General features: G+C 42.1%; 1 protein-coding gene across 2 annotated transcripts in view; it reads left to right on the top strand.

The window, feature by feature from the left end:
* The window catches only part of SFMBT1 (Scm like with four mbt domains 1), an 81921-nt gene that overhangs the window by 39830 nt on the left and 22455 nt on the right, over nucleotides 1-19636 (top strand). For both annotated transcript variants that reach the window (XM_075432831.1, XM_075432830.1), the window contains exons 2-8: nucleotides 2774-2941; nucleotides 9298-9392; nucleotides 14556-14796; nucleotides 15244-15332; nucleotides 16253-16499; nucleotides 18035-18132; nucleotides 19215-19316. In XM_075432831.1, coding sequence (XP_075288946.1) covers nucleotides 2914-2941; nucleotides 9298-9392; nucleotides 14556-14796; nucleotides 15244-15332; nucleotides 16253-16499; nucleotides 18035-18132; nucleotides 19215-19316 — 900 coding nt within the window. In that variant the 5' untranslated portion in view covers nucleotides 2774-2913. The remainder of the gene's footprint in view (nucleotides 1-2773; nucleotides 2942-9297; nucleotides 9393-14555; nucleotides 14797-15243; nucleotides 15333-16252; nucleotides 16500-18034; nucleotides 18133-19214; nucleotides 19317-19636) is intronic.

Below are 19636 nucleotides of genomic sequence, written 5' to 3'. Positions count from 1 at the left end.
CAGGTTAGAAGTCATAAGGCAGAAACTGGCAGCTGAGTTCCCTTCCAGATGCATTCCTGAAGCTATAATGAATAAAACCATATCAATATCTTCTACACAGTAGATTTTTGTGTCATTAAGCTGCCATTCAATAGGGGCTCTTAATGATACCTCTTGCTACTCTTAAAAATTTTTATTCTCACGTGTAATGAAAATTTTTAAGCTGGCTGTATTTTGGTTGTACTCGAGAGCTTCATACACTGGTGAGCATTGCTGGTGAATATTTCTTTAATTCTGTTCAGGTTTATTTTAGTTGTGTGTGAATGAAGCTACCAGTGTTGCATACAGGAGATTTCCGCCAGGCTTTTCAGCAGTTTGCACTGCAGTTCCCTAGAATTCACACCAAAAGCTGTAGCTCAGTCTACAGTACAACTTTGGCATCTCACTTTCAGCTGAAGTGTAACCCGAGTTTGGTTTGACCTGTGTGATGTTGCCAGCTATCGAGCCCAGATGCTGCACGGACATGCTCAGGACACTGGCAGCCTGCTACACAGAATTTTACAATTAAGCCATGGAAATCCTCCACAAAATGGAATTATGGTACTTTGGCAAGGTTTGGGGGTTTTTTCCTTTTTTTTTTTTCTTTCTTTCTAAGTTCTCTGTGTCTAAATGTTGGAGGCATGTCTTGATTAACTTGCTTTGCTGGAGACCATGGGAGCCTAAAGACACTGCTATCAGCAGGGACAGTGACGCTGCCCTTGCCGCTTCTTGTGCCTGGGATTACAGAGCTGCCTTCTCTGTGCGCTCCGAGAGGTGCTGAGGAGCTGGGCAGGCAAGCTGGCGCAAGCAGTTGCTCTCCGACCTAAACTTCCCTGTAATAGAACTACTTTGTCAAAATACTTCCATTTTGAACAAACAGGCAGATTTTCAAAGAAAAAAACCATCTAGTTAGAGTTTTTCAGACCAGCTGTAGTTCACAAGCCACTTATTGGAATGACAGTACAAACGCAGCTGCAGCCTGCAGAAAGGTGCTGAAGGTCTGCATGCAGTTGTGGTGGGGTGGAAGATGCTCTTCCAGAGGGAGAAGGGCTGGGTGGTGTCTTAGCCAGCTGTAGTTACCGTGTACCCAGTCCAGTTCTATCTTCAGAAGTGAAATCGTGGTCATACGATTTTTTGAAGCAGTATCATATTGGAAAATCTCTCATTTGTGATACTCATTTTGAAGTAAGATTTTTGTGTTTCCATCTGCTAGGCCACTTGCACTTCTTAGGGATTTGTCCGTGCTGTAGTAGAAAAAAAAACTCCACTTAGAATAGGTTTGTTTGTTTAACCTTAAAAAAAAAAAAGGACCCTCCTGCAAAGTATCTCTAAGGATTATCGAGTAGTCTCCATAGACACTAGAGGTACACAAAACTCAAAAAAACTTAAGACTTTTCAAATGTGTAGGGCTTCCCTTTTTTAAGCTGTCGTTATTCAACATGTCTTTAGGTGAGAAGTGCAGCCTATGTTTTTTTAAAACCTGATTTTCAGTCCTCTACGTTATTTCTGGTGTCTTGCTTAAAAAGAAAAAAAAATGCTTCCAAGACGTTCAACAACATTGCAAAGACTATTTGAAGATTATCTTTTTTTCACAAGATTTTTTAAGCCAATAATCTTGTTTTCAGGGCCCCCTCATGCCCCAGCTCATTGATTTATATAAAGTTTCCAGTCAAAGTGGGATATTAATAAAGAAACATGTAACCTAGGCTTTTATGTACTATACAGCTTTGCTTTAGTGGAGATTTTTGTAAGGGAAAAATAGTCGCCGTGTATTGCCAGTGCAGTGAGCTAGTGGGCTGGCTTGCTTTAGACCTGTCCTTCCTTGCTTTCTGACATTAATAACGAAATAATGATTTAGTTGCATTTTTTTTCCATGTGCCATTCCCGGATGTTCTGCAGGGTGACAGCTTCTGGTTTGGGGTGACAGAATAGGGCATTAAATGGTTCAGCCATCTACATTTGTACAGTCTCTGTGTTCGTAGGGTGGGTTTGTCAAAACAGACTGCAAAATCTTTTTGTCGTGCTGCCTCCAAAGCCATTCTGGGCTCTGTTGGCGGAGGGGAGTATTAAGAGAGTAGAGAGGGGCTGTGTCACTTGGCGATGAAGGTGACGCTTAAGAAATACAGTGAGTGGAAGGACTATGTGTTATGGGCAGGCTGGAGTTCTATCACTTGCTTGTTTTTTCTCATACCGCAGGATCATAACTTTAATGTACTATAATTAGGAGCAGTCCTCTGCTGTTGTACGGGACTGCTTCTTGTGAATGGGTGAAGTCATTATAGACATCTGAAGTGTACAGATGACAGGTGACTGTACCTGTATTGTATATTAGCTGGTAAAACATATTTTAAGATATTCAGTAAAATAAACTGCCATAAAACCCAGAGAAATTTTTAAGGCTGGTAAAATATTATAAAATGAAATTAAAATGAGATATGTATCTTGATTGTATCTTGGTATACAGATTATTAATTGTTTTTTCCATTTATATAAGAGACAACACTTTGCTAGTAAGTGAGCTGCTGTGTCATAGCAGAACAGTTTCACTGGTGTCTTCAAGTCCTATTGCAGTGATGAAGTGATGGCTCCTTGGTCGGACTGTTTAGTAAGTTTAAAATGTAGATGTGTATTTAAGCTTGTCTTATAGCCATTGAAGAACAGAGTTGCAGATTGCCGGAAGGCTTGTGGAAAGCAAATGGTATCTTAAATGTAGTTAAAATCCGATAAAGATTTTCTTATCAGTTGTTCCTTTCAGGTTTTCTTCAGGATCCTTTCTTGAATGTCCTGGCTGCCAGCAGAATCGAAGGCGGGAGGCAACTCATGACCACCAAACTGTGACAGCCTCAGATTCCCCTGCTTCTGGCTGCTTGAAATAACCACTGGGCCGCTGTGGAGATGAATGGAGAACAGCAGTATGATGCAGGTAATAGGCCGGCTGAGCTCCATGGCTAGTGATTGTCAAGAACTTGGCAAGTGAGATGGAACAAAGATCAGCACAGTGAATGTTTCATAGTGTGTGTCTGGTGCTGTGTACAGGGAGTAACTCAGATTTCAATGACTGTGGGTTAGTTATGGAGCTGTGTCTTTCTTCATCTCTGTGAGATGGGCTTATGAAAAGCTCAGTGGCTTTAACACTACTTTTTTAAGGCGTTTGTCTGTCAAAGTGGTTAATGTTATCTTGTTCTGTCCTTGTGTTCATCTTGTTCTTAATATTTTGACAAGGTTGTGCTCCTGGTTTAAAAAGTCAGGTAACTGAAGCTGTTTGCTGCCATTGTAATCTGTCCTGTTTTTCTGATGTGCCCTGGTATGCCGGCTTTGATAGGCTTGGCTTACCAACTCCTAACCTGCTGCAGAGTGGTATATTACGATAAATTAGCTCAGGTTTTGGTTCACCTTGAAACACCGGGCTGGGAAGGGTGTCAGTCTGGCATGGCGGGGAATACTAACAGCTTTCTGAAACAGTTCTGGGACTGTACACTCTTACCATCTGGTTTTCTGACTTGCCTGCTGTGGTTTGTGCCTTTTCCATGAGGACATCCCCACCTATAGCGTTGGTGTGGTTAATATAAAGTAAATTTTGATTTATAGTTACCAGTGTAAACAATTGGATTAGGATTTTATCTGAGTATAACTTTCCTTTGGTGCTTGTCCAACAAGCAGCTCCTCATAGGACAATTCACTGTTGGTGGTTTTTATGGAAGTGTAATTGCTGTTAGTGTTACTGAAGAAATGTTAAACATGATTTAAATCTACAGTGCTCTTAGCAGAATGCTATCCTCTTCTTTATGATGCTGAAATATGCTTTTTGATTATTAATTATAGCAAATCAGTCAAGTTGTTGTCAACATTATATCCTCAAGTAGGCAAGAAAAAGCAGCATGCACAGGTATGCAGAATGTCTCTAGGCAAATGCAAATATCGTTTCCTCTGCTAGTGGGAGCTGCTAAATTCTGTGACATAGTGTAAAAAAGAGAAAAGGCTTTGAGCAGCGAGAACAACAGTAAGGAGATGTATATGTGATCCGTGATGGAGCATTCACAGGCTGATAGCACATCCCTCTGTAGTAAAACCTTTACTGACATTTTTCCATCTTCCTCAAATGTATCGGAGGCCACACAGTCCTCTCTGTGCTTTTGGAATAGCTGGGAAGGGTTTGATACTGTATTGGAATTAATCAAGAGCTATATTGCTGAGTGTCTTTTGTGTCTGGTTTGAGTACAGGTGGCTGTGAAAAGCAAACTTGGAGGAGAGCTTTATTTGCTGAGTTCAGACATAGTCTCCAGCAAATGCTACCCATATAAGCGTAAGCATACTGGTTTTGTTGTGCCCTCTAATACTGTTTCCTGATGAATGCTTTGAGTTAGACCAGTCTCAACCACTACCGGAACATTCCCTTCATATAATTTGACTGGTGTCATTTTTTCCACTTCTGTGTTTTTTGTGGTGGTTTTGGGTTTTTTTTCTTTTTTTAGGTTTTTGGAGATTCCCCTCCGTCTCTTTGTTTTTTATATACTGGCTCTCTGCCTGCAAGAATCCAGACAGTGGTGAAGGTTGTTGGTTGTGATGCTCTCCTGCACTATGAGGCGGAGAGACAACTTTCATTCTTGTCACAGTCTTTCTCAGCAGCTGAAATTCCAACCTGTCTTTATTTATTCATGGCCTTGCAGCTGGTATAGATGGAAAAGATTAACTGTTATTAAAAACGGATTGAAATGTATCTAAGTTTCAGGGTGAGAAACCTTTAGGTTAGCTTTAATTGAAGGTCTTGCAGACTGCAATGTGATCTACTTAAATGTCCGATATGACAGTCTTCAACTAAATCACATTAAAGATGCATGAAAATTATTTGCTGTGAGAATTTAACTTGAATCCAATATCAAAACAGTCTGGTGTAGACTGTTTCCATTGCAGGCATTTTTAAGGGCTAACGTGCTTAGTATTTCACTACCTTCTTGTATCCAAGTGGTACAGTTCAGTATTCTTTCTCTCCCTCTATGTATCAGAGAGCACCAGGACGTAATTTGTGGTAAAATTCAGAAAGGAAGAGTTAGTGTTGAAAATAATGCTAGTAGAAATAGTGATAAATGAGAAATTATGTACCTACCTAGGAAGCTTCTTACAGGCAATTTTCTCATCTCCAGAGTGGATGAGCATTCTCCACAGAACCTCTGTAGGACACTTCTCAGATTTTACTTGAGAAAATTTTCGTTAGCTTGATTTGAAAGCTTTACTGACAAAAACTAGTTGCATGGCAAGGCCACAGAGATGAGAATCGCATCTCGTTTCTTTCCTCGCCTTTCCCGAAGTTGTGCTTTGCCACTGAGATAAGGGGTGGCTTAGTCGTCTTGTCTAATATAGAAAAAAATATGTCCCCATGTAGGAAAAAGTTGAATTAGTTTAGGACTTGTAGCAATTCTGTTCTATTCAATTAAGGATATGGAGAGAAAGAGGAGACATAAGTAATATGTATACCCATGCAGTATTACATTAACAAATTGTCCTTTAGGGTTAAATGGATTAAATATAGTTTTTATTCTTGTCATCTGTCATATTAATTTGCAAGTTTTCTCATAATAGAAATGAATTTCCACTATAAATATCTGAGGTTTGATTGAGTAGTTTGAACCGGGACTGATCAGGAGATGTAATGGCAGACATATGGCCCCTCAGGAATGTAGCGTCATTAAACTGGTCCTCGGTATCCTGGGATCTGCGAGCCCGCGAGGACGGTGCTGTGCAATGGGGTCTTGCAGAAAGTACCAGCTGGCGGGATCAAAGGCTTGGTTTAAACAGGGCCTGCTCTGCTCTGGCAGTCCTGCCAATAAATCCAGAAAAGCAATTGGATTCTGACTCTCCAAAGATTTCCAGCTAGCGTGAGCCTTACCAGAGGAATGGTCCTTCACCACACTCTTGGAGTATTTCTGCATTCAGATATTGAAAAAACAGGTACACGATTTCTGAGATTTTTCATGGTTTCTGTAGTCCTACCACATGCCACAATTAAAAATCTAATTTACTGCTCTCACAATGAAACCTCATACAGCATTTTTGCTTGGAGCTTTATTGAGTGAGCTTTTCATGTTCCACATTGATTCAGTAAGTGCTGCGCTAAATAACCTGGAATGCTGCGGCAGGGCCGCACGTGGGAAGCAGCGGAGAGATTTGTTAAACCCGACTGCTAAGCACAGCCCTCAGCTGCCAGCCTCCTGACGGAAGGAAAGCACCCGAACTCCCAGCGCTGCGTGCCCAGTGGTTGAACTGCAGGGCTAATCACCTAGTCTCATCTGATGATAAAACCGCAGTAAAAGGTAAGCGCAAGCTGAGTTGAACTCTTACGAATGAATGGAACAGCAAAAGTTCTGGGTGCTTTTTAAAAGAAGTTTAAAAAAAAAAATCCCTCTGACTTAACAAAACTCCCTAAAATAAAGCAGGAGGAGTATTAAATTTGCAATAAATGTTGGACAAGAACTTGTGATTTTTTTTTTTTACTTCCATATGAAGAAATGAATTGCAAGAGAGCTTCTGGGTGTGCTGGTGAGATCCGGGTACTGTATGGTACAAAGCAACCCGGGCCCTCTTCACCGCAGCGCAGACCTGGAGGGAAGCACCTCTTTCAGATATGGAAACATACAGGCTGCAGAGACCATCGATTAGCGGAGTGACAGAGGACCTGTGGGAACGCTGATCCCGTTAGGAACTGGTTTTAAGTGTAGTTAGAGGCAAAAGGGTAGCTGGAGCAGCGTGCAAACTGGCTTTCTCAGGAGCTCCTTGTAGCAATTAAGTGGCAACATAAGTTACTAATTGACCCTTTCAGTGTGTTAAGTGACCTGTGCCTCATTTAAGGAGCTTAACTGCCCCTTGGACAGTTATCTGATGATAACGCAGACTCGGTGCTGCAAGCGGCTTGGTAAAGAGCACGGCTGGAAAGCCTCAAGATCCAGGTAGTATTCCCAGGTCGAGCTGCTTGGCTTTCAAACTTGTTAAAAAGCCTCGAGCCCTCACGTTCCTTCATGTTTCTCTTCAAACAGGAGTGCCTTAGACATTGCAAGCAGTGCTTTTTACATACAAAGTGCATTGTGGAGTTGGATGGAAGTGGGGTCGTTACTGCTGGTTAGCAGCCGGGTGCCTTTCCTTGGGAAAGGGTGAGCTGGCTTTCTCCAGGCAGGAGAAAAATCAGACAAAGTTCCCGCTTGGTTTTGACTGATCATAGATGTTGTGTTCGAGATGATGTTTCTTCCCACTTTGGTTCTGCAGCTGTGGACTTAAGCGTTTTTATGGCTGTATTAAAGTAAAATACTGTTTTAATGAGTTAAGAAGTTGTCATCTGTTTTAACAACATTTTGCAATGAAATTATATTTTTCTTAGAATGATTTGCAGTGAAAGCTTTGATCAGCTTCACCCTAATTTGCAGACAGCTGTGGTCTGTGCCTTAACCTCTTTACTCCCACAAAATTTTTTAAAATAAAATTACTTCAGTCCTTCTCCAGGTCTATTTCTTCAGTAAGTTAAAAATTATTCCCTAAAAGTAATGGTGATATTCAAGCTCTGAATTTTTTGAGCTCTGAGGCTTATGAAAGGCTAATATAACCAGCTGTGGTTGTTTAAAAATAGCAAAATGAAATTGGGTTTGGGAGAGATAAGACCTGCCTTTAAAACAGATAGTGTCATCAGCAAACAAAAGCTAACTGAATATACTTTTATAAATTTTGGGAAATGATAATTCCTAGAGTTACAGTGAAAAGACAAAGATGAGCTTAACAATCAGCTTGAAGAGAAAATGATTCTACTTTACACTCAGGACTTGTAGGTTTTTTAGACAATTTAAAGTAGCTCAGGCTTCTGGGCAAATATTTGCCGCTTTCTCTGTGAAGCCGAGAACTGCTGTGAAGCATACTTGGCAGGTTGTCAGCATGTCCAGGGGTCTGAGAAGGGCATGTAAGAGTATTTCATGCATTTTTTTGGACATGTAATGTTTCCTACTCAAACTACTACTCCTTGAAAGAACAGCTACCACCTGTCCCTAAGAAAGGCTGAGTGTGTAGGAAGTGTTGGTGTCCTGTAACCAGTGCTGAGCTCTCCCCATGCTTGTGATACACAAGAGATTTCTCTGTTTTCAAATATAAACAAGGTATCAGGTTTCCTGGTAATGAGAGATGAAAATCTCTTGTGTTCATTCATAAAGACAACTATGGTGCAGATGGCAGAAGTGGTCTAAAAACAAAAATAAAATCTTTATTTTTTATGTCATACCACTGCTATCCTTTTCGCTGCTAAACCTGAAGTTGTCGTTTCTGTGCTGAGGCTGAAAATGCTGCTTACGTGAGGTGGGACCCTCCCCTGTCATCCCAGCTGTGCCTGCAGGAAAGAAGTGGTGTGGCTGCGTGCTGAACTAAATAGAGAACCTGAAATCCGACCTCTGTGGTTGTGGTGTCTTTGCGGAAGAACGGGTCAGACATTGGAGAAAACGGGGAATAAGAAGGGAGCAGGGAAGTGAGCCAAGAACTGAAGGGGAGACCAGGGCTGGGGGACAGGCTTGACAATAATCATAGAAAATATGACTGTTTTGTAGTGTGATTTGCTACAGCTGATTGCTTCCCGAACAGCCTGAGTGAGTTTTGAATTGTGGCGTGATTGGTTTTGGTGCATTTTTGCTTTAAACGCATCCAGAAATGAGTTTTTGTTAGTCTGAAGAAGCTGTTACACCTTATGAGCTGGGTTTTTTAAGTGTCTAATTTGAGTGTTCTTGATTTCAGCTGTCTCGAGCTGTTTTCCTTAGAACTGCTCTGAATCCGTCTCTGTACTTTTGGTGTTTTATAACATCGAAATAAATACTACCTAACTTAAAAAAGAGGGGATTTATATTTCAAATTCTCTTAGTCTTTTTTTTCAAACCTCTTACTGTCAGTATTGCTGTTTACTGGCTGGTTTTTAATTGAATACACTCACTGTCCAGGGTGCCCAGAGTTTTCAGTCTCTTGTCTTTGTTGATACGAATACAGATCTCTTATGCCTATGTTCTTGTCTCACAAACTGTAAATAATTTGTCCTTAAACAAAATCCTCAGGATCTTGCTGTTTTTCAGACCAAATTCAACGTAGTGCCCTTCACATACAAAGAAAGGCTAAGTAGTGTCTGTGTGTTGAAATGCATAACGGAAGTTCACTGCATGCTTGTGTAGTCACTCATTTGGAATTGAAGTGGGTTTTGCTGTAGTTCTTAGTAGCCTAAAGCTTCAGCCAACAGGTTGCTAAATAAAATGTGTTTGGCTTCGCTTCCAGATGCTGGTTCCAGTGTGGAAGAAATGGAATTCAATTGGGATGAGTATCTAGAAGACACGGGAGCAACTGCAGCTCCCCATGGATCTTTTAAACATGTGAGTAAGGGAGTGTGTGTTTACTTACCATCTCCTATATTGTTTTTTTGATACCCTGAACGTTTAGGGCTTCTTTGAATGAGTCGATGCTTTCAAATCTGGAAGACTAACTAGAATCCTGTTTCTTAGAGTAACGAGAAATGAGGAGTTTTGCTTTTTTTATTATTGTTTCTTGTCTTCCTCTCTGTACATAGCATAGGGTAATCCCATCCCCGCATGCTGAAGGTTAAGGGGCTGCTAGTCTTCTCTGCGCCAGAAGATAAGCTTGGTTTTTCTCATAAAGCCCAAACTGGCTGGTCTCCTTCTTTTGGTGAATGCTACTGGACAACTGCTATGGAGTAGCTGGCTTTAGAAAGTTGGTGGCATAGTGCTTGAACAGCGGAACTCGAATGTGCTCTCAAAGCAGTTTTTAATGGTGGCACTCAAAGAGGCCAAGGAGAAAATAATAGCTCTGCCAAGCACTTGACTGTAGTAGTTAGAAGACTGATTAGGATAATTGTTGAGCACAGGCTTAATGGATAGGATGAAGTCTTGATAAGCCCTTGTGTTTCCCCTTGGATATCTTTAATCAAATGTTGATCAGTAAAATCCTGGACTGCACTGTCCCATTGGGTGAGATCTGAATGTCCCATTGGGTGACATCAGAATGTGAAGCCTGCCTTCTTGTACTGGGTCATCAGTGAAGGTGAGCTCTGTACAGCTGGTTTCCAAACCTCTTGGATCTCTTCCAACAATTGAAACACCTTGCAGGCTGCCAGCCTGTGTCCTTATCCAACTCTTCATTAAAGTTAGTACTTCTTAGTCTTTCAAAGACCAGCTGCAGGTCTTTTACCATGGCAGTGAGGTTAGTGACTTGTGTGTGGCACATTGCTTGGAAAGCACTCCATGTGCTCAGGCTTTCACATCCAGTGTCACCACTCTCGGTACCGGAGACTTAAATCAGCAGGAAAACGAACTGAGGTCTGTTCACAGAAAGATCACAAAGCATTTTGGGTCCAATGGTAACCTGCAGAAGTGCAAAACATTAAAGAATCTGTTAAAATATGGCAGTTGTGTTAGTAGTAAAGATGCACAGTAAATGCAGACTTTGCAGAGGCTCTTCCATACACTGGGACGTAATTGTAAGGATTTTGTTTGAAGTGAACATTCAGAAATCTCATTTCTGAAGGGGAGAGGCCTATGCCTGCTTTGTTTTTGCTTAGTGTCCTAAGGCTCTGGCAAGAGCAAGCTTACTCAGAGTGGCAGTGTCCCTGCAGCCCACGTTGAGGGAGCAGTACAGAATCAGAGCAACAGCATTTTGCAGTAGTGCGAGGCGTGGTCTGTCTGCTCATCTGATGTGGTTTACCTTACGTAGTCGCTGTTAAAGAAGCTTGCTGTCATAGCTCGGGCGTTATACAAACTAGTGGTAATGCCACCTTTACAGTGGTGGCTAACTGAATGGACATTGCAGGTGCATTTTGTTAATTGGCAGGATACATGCTTTGAGTTTGTTGCCCCTGCAGTGCACTCTTTGCCAGTTCAGCTGTGTCAAACAAAAAGTCTGGTTGCTGTGGTGGTTATCAGTAAAAATACAATTAGGTTTAAGAAAAAAAAGTCCATGATTTTTATCGTTGTTGCTCCCTGCTTGTGTAGAACACAGCGTGGTTTTTCTGGTGCAAGTAACACTGTCGTGGAGCCCTTTAGTGAGCAGGCGTGGGCGAAGCCAAGCCGTGTCACCCCATCGTCTTCTCCTGCATTGGGTGCCCTCCTGCGGGCAGCGCGATGGAGGAGCTGCGAGTGGGGAGCTTGGCTGGCCGTGCACCGCACCCGGCATGGGGAGCTGGCCTGGGGGCTCGGGCTGCAGGAGCACTGTGCAGGGGACATAGGTGAGCGTGGCGGTAGACGCCTGCGTGTTCAGAAGGGGAACTGCCAGGCGTTTCCTAGCAGAGTTCCCTGAGAATTTGTCTAGAGGCAAATTTTGATGTTCTCAGTAATAAGCTTAGCATAACATTTTGGAAAGTTAATGCTGACACTGAATTGACAAGCAGAGAGGGGAGCGTATTTACAGCAGCGTCACATCACCTAGATCGTGCTGTTAACGGAAATTCAATAGTGCAAGGTCACATGCTCAGGGTTTCTGCTGTCCATTACAAGGCAATGGTTTGGAAAAGGTAGAGGAGGAGAACCTCAGTGCCTCCCAGCGGGAAGTGACAGCCTGTCTAGGTGACGAAGCCCGGAAGAAACGTTAGTGTGATTCCAGGAGACATCAGGTGAGAGATTTTCAGTGGAAGAGCCTACAGGCACGAATGTCTCTGTGGTGGTCCCTCCGGCTGGAATCCGTGTGGTGCTAGTTGCTTGACTTAAAGAATGACAAATTTTTATAGTCTGCCATCAGGAGAGTTAAGAGGGGACTACTTTTGTACTCTTGAAAAACAGAGTGGTAAAAACAAAGATGAAGAATAATATTAGCACAAGAGCAAGTGGGCATTAATTAATATAAAGAAATTTTAGATTGAAGCTTAAGGGTTTTGTTTGGTTCTTTTTAAATACTAGAGTAGTGAGACTGTGACCAGCCTCCCACTATGAGCAGTGGGTGAGAAATACCTAACCCATGTTGTAGGAGAGTACATGATCAGGTTAGGAAAATGTAGTCCATGATTACACAGCCTGTGGTAGCAAAGAACTAAACTTGCTGATGGGAGAGAGGACTTCTATGTATTTGTACGCTTATATTAATTCTGAAGGTTTTGCTCTTACTATGAGCAAGATGCATTGGAAAATGTAAGCTACTTCCTCAAATTAAGCGTGTTCTAATGTTTAATTAGATTGTATTTTAAAAATTGAATAATAATGAGGTCAAAGTGACTGTTTTGCCTACAATCCAGCAGGAAGAAGAGCTGACTGAAAACCTGGAGTTGCACTGGATGCCAGTGTTGTCATCCCCCCCCTCCCGCAAGGCTAAATACACTTTCTCTAGAATGGTTGAATGCTCTTTTTTAATTCCTTTCTGCAGCTTGTGTATGCATGTGTTAAAAACAAGTTAGTGTTCAGCATCATATGAACACAGGTATTTACTGGGTGTTCTTGCATGCTCTTAATACTTTTTGTCCGTTCTTTATCATTATCTCCTTCTGAGCTGATGGGGACCCCAGGTCGGAGCGGTGGAGTGGCACAAGGTGGGGGGTGACGCTGACCAGGAAGGGGGGCCGGGGGCTCGGAGCCCCTGAGCAGGGCTGTCACCCACCGCTCAGCAACATCTCTGCTTGCCACACGGGCAGCAGGGAGCTGCCGCTCGCAGACCCCCTGCTCCACAAAGAATGCTCTCGGAGCTTCCACAGCAACTCCTGCTAGCCGATCTGCTCAGCGAACCCACCTGAAAAAGCGAAGTTTTGTGCTTGGAACCCCTTGGGGGTGTCGCCTTGCCCTGCTGCCAGGAGAGGGTGCTAACTTCTTGGTCTGCGCAGCACCCAGCGGGGAGCGCAAAGGACAGCCTTAGCGAAGCGCACCTGGCTGCGGGGAAAGCTCCGTCTGGTGCCCTTGGTTTCTCTGAACACAGCGCTCTCCACCGCGAGGCTTTGCTGAAAGTTCGGGTCTAAAGAGCTGCCCAAATTTCCCAGTTCCTTAGACTTTGTGTCGAGCTTGTGGCTTTTCTCTCAGGAATTGGAATACAAAGTCTTTAGTAATATCTCTTCAGCAAGACAACTGTCGTTTTGAAGAGGTGACCTCTCTAATACTGCTTCAAAACACCTGCAGGTGTTGGGTCCTGCTGATTTTGCTTCTAAGGAGGTATTTGTCCAAGAGAAGGGTATTAGCCTTAAGGATGTGAACAGTTGACAGAGGCATGTGCTTTTCTTTCTGATGTGGTTCGCTTAGTTTTATTTTTGGCAAACCCGTATGTGCTGGCTGACAAGACTATAATAGCTGTGGCAGTTACTGAACCGGCAGCGCAGGGCTGGTAATAAATAACCCAGAAAATACCTACTGCATCTGCATGACACTGAAAGCCTTTCTTGCAGTTGATTCAAAGAGGAAATGGAACTTGGGACCACGTAAGAAAGAAAACACCAGTTATATTCAGCTGAGACCAGAGGATCGACATGTTATATTTTTAATTAAGACTAAGGCTGTGGAATGAAGTGTAGCTCAGAAACATGCTATAGTAAGAGCAGAACAGGATTCTTCTGCGCTTTCAGGAATGCTTGAGCTGGTGGAAGTTAGGGGCATGAGAAACTTCATGTTTTGCCTTCTCTTCAAGTTCGCGATTCAGTATCACAGAATCACAGAATTGTAGGGGTTGGAGGACCTCTGTGGGTCACCTAGTCCAACCCCCCTGCCGAAGGAGGGTCACCTGCAGCAGGCTGCAGAGGACCTTGTCCGGGCGGGTGTTGAATATCTCCAGAGAAGGAGACTCCACAACCTCGCTGGGCAGCCTGTTCCAGTGCTGTGTCACCCTCAGAGTGAAGAAGTTCTTCCTCACGTTCAGACGGAAAGTATCTGAGTACTGTGCAGTCAGGTTCCTCACCTGCACACAAAACACGCACACGTACACGCAGAGCACATGCAGTATTTGGTGCTTTACTGTTGTCAAAACCTGAGTTCACTGAAGAACACGTACTATTTATGTCCTATGCAATTTATGTGACAGTGCTACATACAGAATTATTTGGGCTCTTGCATAGACGTTAAAAATCCTTATTCTGTAATTGGTGCAGATTCATGCCTTCTTAAATGAGCATGGCAAAAGAGTGATGTTGTTGTCTAGAGCATGTATATGTGCTTTAAACAGGCTCTTTGTCCAAAGAGGTTGAAAGACACAGTTTAACACAAGAAGTCAAAGTTGTGTTGCTGAGTTTGACCTGTCATTTTGCCTAGCTTGGCAGCCCAGCTGTGAGTTGGAAAGCCTTTCAGTGATAGGTGAGGTGTTGTCCGGGGTGGGAAGATGACTTGCAAGGTACTGATTAAAGGTTGGAAAGATACTCTGAATTGCAAAGGAGATTTCATTAATGGTGATTCTGTGTGCATTCCAATTTGGGTCGCATAATGTGGTGAAGTTGTTTCTCTGAAGAGACTGGGTGGCATTTGGCTTGAGGTTTTTTTGCTAATGAACAGGTCTAAATTGTCCCCCCTGTTCTTCCACAAAGTTTTTGGGAGGTGCTCAGATGTGATGATCTTCCTCCTCTGCAGGTGGATACAAGTTTGCAGAATGGTTTTGCCCCTGGTATGAAGCTAGAAGTTGCTGTCAAGTCTGACCAAAACACCTACTGGGTTGCCACCATCATTACTACCTGTGGGCAGCTGCTCCTGTTGCGCTACGACGGTTACGGGGAAGACCGCAAGGCTGACTTTTGGTGTGATATCATGACAGCTGATTTACACCCCATCGGCTGGTGTGAGCAGAACAAGAAGATTCTCAAAGTGCCTGAAGGTATTGGCTCTACGTGCAGAAACGGGGAGTACATAGAAAAAAATGCTGTTGCCCTTTGTAAGCCTGGCAGGTAGTCTTCATCATTGCTGTTATGCGCAGATGGTGTTGCTGTGATGATGAGTTGAGGTTGTCTGCCATGTTTTTCTGAAATCTCGTGACTTACAATAGGAGAGTGCTCTTTCACCAGAAAAGAGTTAGCTTAATTTCAGAACTGGTCTTATTTTTAGAGGCTTGTGGTTATCTTAATCAGCACCCACCATATTCTACTGCTTTGTCATTTTCTTTAAAGATTTTGTGGTTGTTTTGTTTCTTCTTTTAAGGTGATACTGGTGAGCATGTGGCAAGATGCTTGTGAATTAGGCTGCGCAAGAATGTCATAATGTCTTGCCTGAATATTCTTTAACTGGCAGGAGGAATCACAGTCTGTCTTCTTTGCTTTTCGCTTAGGTATCAAGGACAAGATACCTGACCAGGAGGAATTCCTTCAGCGGGTGCTGAAAGGAGCATGCAGTGCTCCTGCTAACCTGCTGGAGGGGGTAAGTGCTGCTGTCTGCTGCATCTTGGGTTTTGTCTTGATTTTCCCCTTTGTCATTAAGGGCACCACTGTGCAGATTGTTAGTTCAACTCCTTTTTTAAGTGTAGGGAGCATTGTAGTATGCTGCTGAACCTGAAAGTTCCACTCTCTAGTGTTTCGTATTTACAGTGTTTAATTTTGATAGTGTTGTACTGAAACATTACCTGTCACTGCAGATTTGGGCTGTTCATTAATTCTATCAAAAGAAAGACCTTTTTCAAACTCTCTTAGATTTCAGTCTTCCTCCTATCCTGCTCCTCCTTCATTCAGCTCGGAGGAAATAATCCTTTATTTATCCAGCTTTTGTGTTGTCCCTTTTCTCAGTTGACTCCTTTCACTTTGTTGTGTTTTTTTTTACTAATGGGCAGGTTATTGTTTCATTTAAATCTTACATCTTTTCTAGTGAAGAACCAAACTTTTGTCCCCTCTTTTGCACTTACAACAATATTTGCACTTCGTATCAGTGTCTTATTGTAGAAGTACACATAATTTTTTTGGAAAATGCTGTTGACATCATCTTTACAACTAACATTTTTATCTTTGTGTGTTTTCTGACTAGTCACCTTTGTATGCTAGATGACTCAGTTTTAGAAAGAGATCATTTGTGTTTCCTTCAAACCTTGAATATATAAGTGATCATGCTTCTGAAAATGACGAGGAGGACTTAAGTGAAATGTGGGACTGTATCTACGGGCAGTGGAGAAGCTCTGATGCAAGCACCAGGGAGTCTAAACATTGTAATTTCTGTTACGTTAGTAAGGGACCTGCATTTCTTTACTTCTGTATTCATACTGTATTTATGCAAAAAGAATGCATATAAAGAAATGGAAGTATGGGATTTGTTTGTTCTGTTGTACAGAATAACTTGTGTTCTTTTTGTAGCTTCACAGAGGGAAAAATCCATTGGATCTTATTGCACCAGGCTCCCGACTAGAACTGCAAAACTTCCAGGATTCCCTGGAAGCCTGGATAGTAAATGTGGTAGAAAATGTTGGTGGGAGACTTAAATTGAGATACGAAGGGCTGGAGGATTCGGACAAATTTGACCAATGGCTATTCTACTTGGACCCTTTCCTTCATCAAGTGGGCTGGGCAGCTCAACATGGATATAGCCTGCAACCACCTTCAGGTACGTCCAAATGTAGAGCTTTTATATGGTGACCAGAGGCTAGAGAATACTGCTGCTGCTTTAGTGCTCTAAATCTGCCTTCCGGGTGCATGTGATGGTCACACAATCAGTGTGTGATCTGACAAATATTGTACCTAATAAAATGTAAGTGAAAGCACCAGTAAATAGTCCTACAAGACTTTTCACCCACTCGTTCAACAAGTTGCTAAATGGTTTTGCCTGTCAAAACTTTCCACCTGTTTGTGGAAAGGAGGAACTGAGGAAGGGGCTGCCTTCGTGGTTATTTTTGGCAGGTTTGTATTTCTGGGGAGAAAAGTCATCTGGTTTTGAAGTACTGCTCAACAGGAGCTTTTGCAGTTGTGACTCCAAGTCCACTGGGCTAGTTAGGGCACTGCCTAAAGAGCTATTACGTGAATATGAAAATGTCCTTAAAAGTGGATGCCCAGGGAATGAGTGCATGGAAGCTGAGGCAGAGGGTGGGACAGACGACCGTGTTTTCCAGGCATGAGGATGTCAGGGTGGTCATCAAAGAAGTGAGGCATAAAATAGCTGAAAAATAAATGGATTGCTTATGAGCTGAGCAGTGATGTAACATACTTCATAATGAGGGGAAACCTTAGGATAAAGCTGGAAAATGTTGAGCATTTACCCTAAAGCCTGTCTGCAAAGGCAGGTGTACTCTAAGGTTCTGGCACACACTCTGCTATTAGTTGGGGAAATTCAGGTTGTTTAGAACAGTTGTTTTTGTTGTGGGTGTTTTTGTAATGTTTTCCCAATACAGCAAGAAGAAACTGTGCTGAGGAAACCAAACCAATTTCTGTTGAACTGGCTGAGCATACTGCCTTTTATTTCTAGTGCTTGACCAATTTCTGCTGAAATCAGGATTGTGAGCAGGGAGATACCAAATCACTGACAGAAACTAGATGGGTGGATTCCACAGCACTATTTAAGTGAATAATGCCTTTCAAAATTGTTAGTTAGCTACTGGGTTTGTTTCCTTTTTATGTCTATGTAAGAGCTTTGATATACTCACATGGATGCTTTGCATAATGGCAATGGTACAAGTAGCTCCTCTTCTATCAGAGAGGTGTGTGGTCTGCAATTACAGATGCTAAAAGAGTAGCTTATGCAGCTGGGACAGACTTGTGGAACATTTATTGAACTTTCTACTTGCTTAAGCACAAAGCAAGCTAGCATTATCCAGCTGAGGATTTGTTTTCTGGTCATATGTTTCTCCAGAAGTTTTCCTCGGTGTTGATGTGATATCTGTTTCCTCAGGAAAGCTAGACTGAGTGATATGATATGAGCATATGAGTGATAGTGTTGCTTGACTTCAGTCCATTTTGTAACATATCCAAAAGTCAAAGAAAACAGTAAGTTTTTAAGAAGGAAGGTATTTGCACAGATTCTGAACAGATACGAATTTAGCAGTTGGAGGCGCACAAATCAAACTTTTGGCTTTATAGCTACGTGTTCTGGAGGAAAAGAAGGAGGAATATGGCTTCATTCACTGGTTTCCTTTCTGTTTACTCAAGCTATTAGGTCCTTGAAGAGCGAAGCGGATTGGCAAGAGATCCTGAAGAAGGTGAAAGAGGAGGAAGAGGAGTCATCAGTTCCTACAGATCTCTTTAAGGTAAAGACACAATATGAGTAGTCTAATTCTGTGGATGGTATCGTGAAAATGCTACGTTCCTAAGAAATTATGCAGGGAAGTCAGTCACAGTTACTCAAAGTTCTTTCCCTGTTTTGTTTTCTTTTGAATTTTTTCCTTTCTCCCTCTAGTTTGAAAAAGTAAGCATAATAAAGAATAATCATACAATTATACAATTCTTGTTAAGCAATGCACCCATCACAAGTAAGTGAGCCAGTAGTTGTCATGCTGAGAAAAATCCCTGGTTCTGATCCTTTATAATGGCATTTCTGGTTGTTCACCAGCTGGTCTGGCAGATTGCTGTCTTTCTAGAGGAGTGCCGGGGTTACTCCAGTCTCTCTGGTTGTGCGAGTACCTTGAAAAGTTTTAACATGTGTAACATCTAATCTGTAACCTGATGTAGTTACATGTGGTGTATAAGGTGTCCTGTTATGTACTCAGTGTTAGCAAATGTTACTAATGAGTCTGAATTTAAACATATATGAATTGAAATTTAAAAAATAATAATCTTGACATGTATTGAGAAGTAGAAATGCAAATTTTCTCCTTGAAGTTCTTAGTTCATTTTTCTCAGCTTCATTTGGACCCAAAAGCAGAACAGAAGAGGAGATGCTGTTGCTGTTGAATGTGTTGGGTGATATACAGAGCAGAATATACATAATTCTGGAGCAGGAGCCCTGTTTTGCAGGTTTTTGTTAAGCTGAAAATGGAGACTTTTATAGTTCTCTTTTAGTGTAGCTCATGATGAGTGCTAAAGGTTAGGGGAAAAAAACCACATTTCTGTTGACTTACCAGACCACCTTGTATTGTGAAATCTTTATTCTCTGTGGAGAATGTCAGAGGAGGAAATCTTGGGCACTCAATTTCCTAAAACTCACAGAAAACTGTCAGTCTCAGAGGGCATAGTTGGCCTTTTCATTATACAGAGGTTGCTGGTACTATGACATGTTTATTTCTTAGAATAAACTAATAAAAACTCAAGTTATTCTCTTTAGTTGGATTATGGAAGGTACATCTTTTTGATGGAGAAAGGCAGGTAATCACACTGCTACATGGTTTTTCAGGATAAACCTGTGATTGGAGTGCATTCTTTCTCTGAAGGCATGAAGTTAGAAGCTGTGGACCCAAGGGCTCCTTTTGTAATCTCTCCTGCTACAGTTCTCAAGGTATCAGCGTTCTTTAACTTGTCGTGCTAAGATTCAATTCTATTGCTATTTCTGTTCTTAAATGCTCAGGAATTTCTCTAACTGATTATCTTAAAATCTTGAACTAGTACTCAAATTGGGTATTTTGTATGTCTCCCTTAGGGGACAGGTTGCCACAAAAAAGCATCTTAACTGCTGATGGTGAAGCCATTGGATTTGCATGGAGGGGAAAAGTTCCATAAAGATATAAGCTCAAAAGATCAAACATTGTCAAATACAGATTTTTAAAATTAGATATAATCCCTCATTATCTGAGTATCCAGTTGAAGGTAGATTTTGGG

The sequence above is a fragment of the Opisthocomus hoazin genome, chromosome 11 (assembly GCF_030867145.1).
Source record: "Opisthocomus hoazin isolate bOpiHoa1 chromosome 11, bOpiHoa1.hap1, whole genome shotgun sequence".
Taxonomy (NCBI): domain Eukaryota; kingdom Metazoa; phylum Chordata; class Aves; order Opisthocomiformes; family Opisthocomidae; genus Opisthocomus; species Opisthocomus hoazin.
The sequence above is the reverse complement of the archived record's forward strand: the minus strand, read 5'-3'. Positions and strand labels throughout refer to the sequence as shown.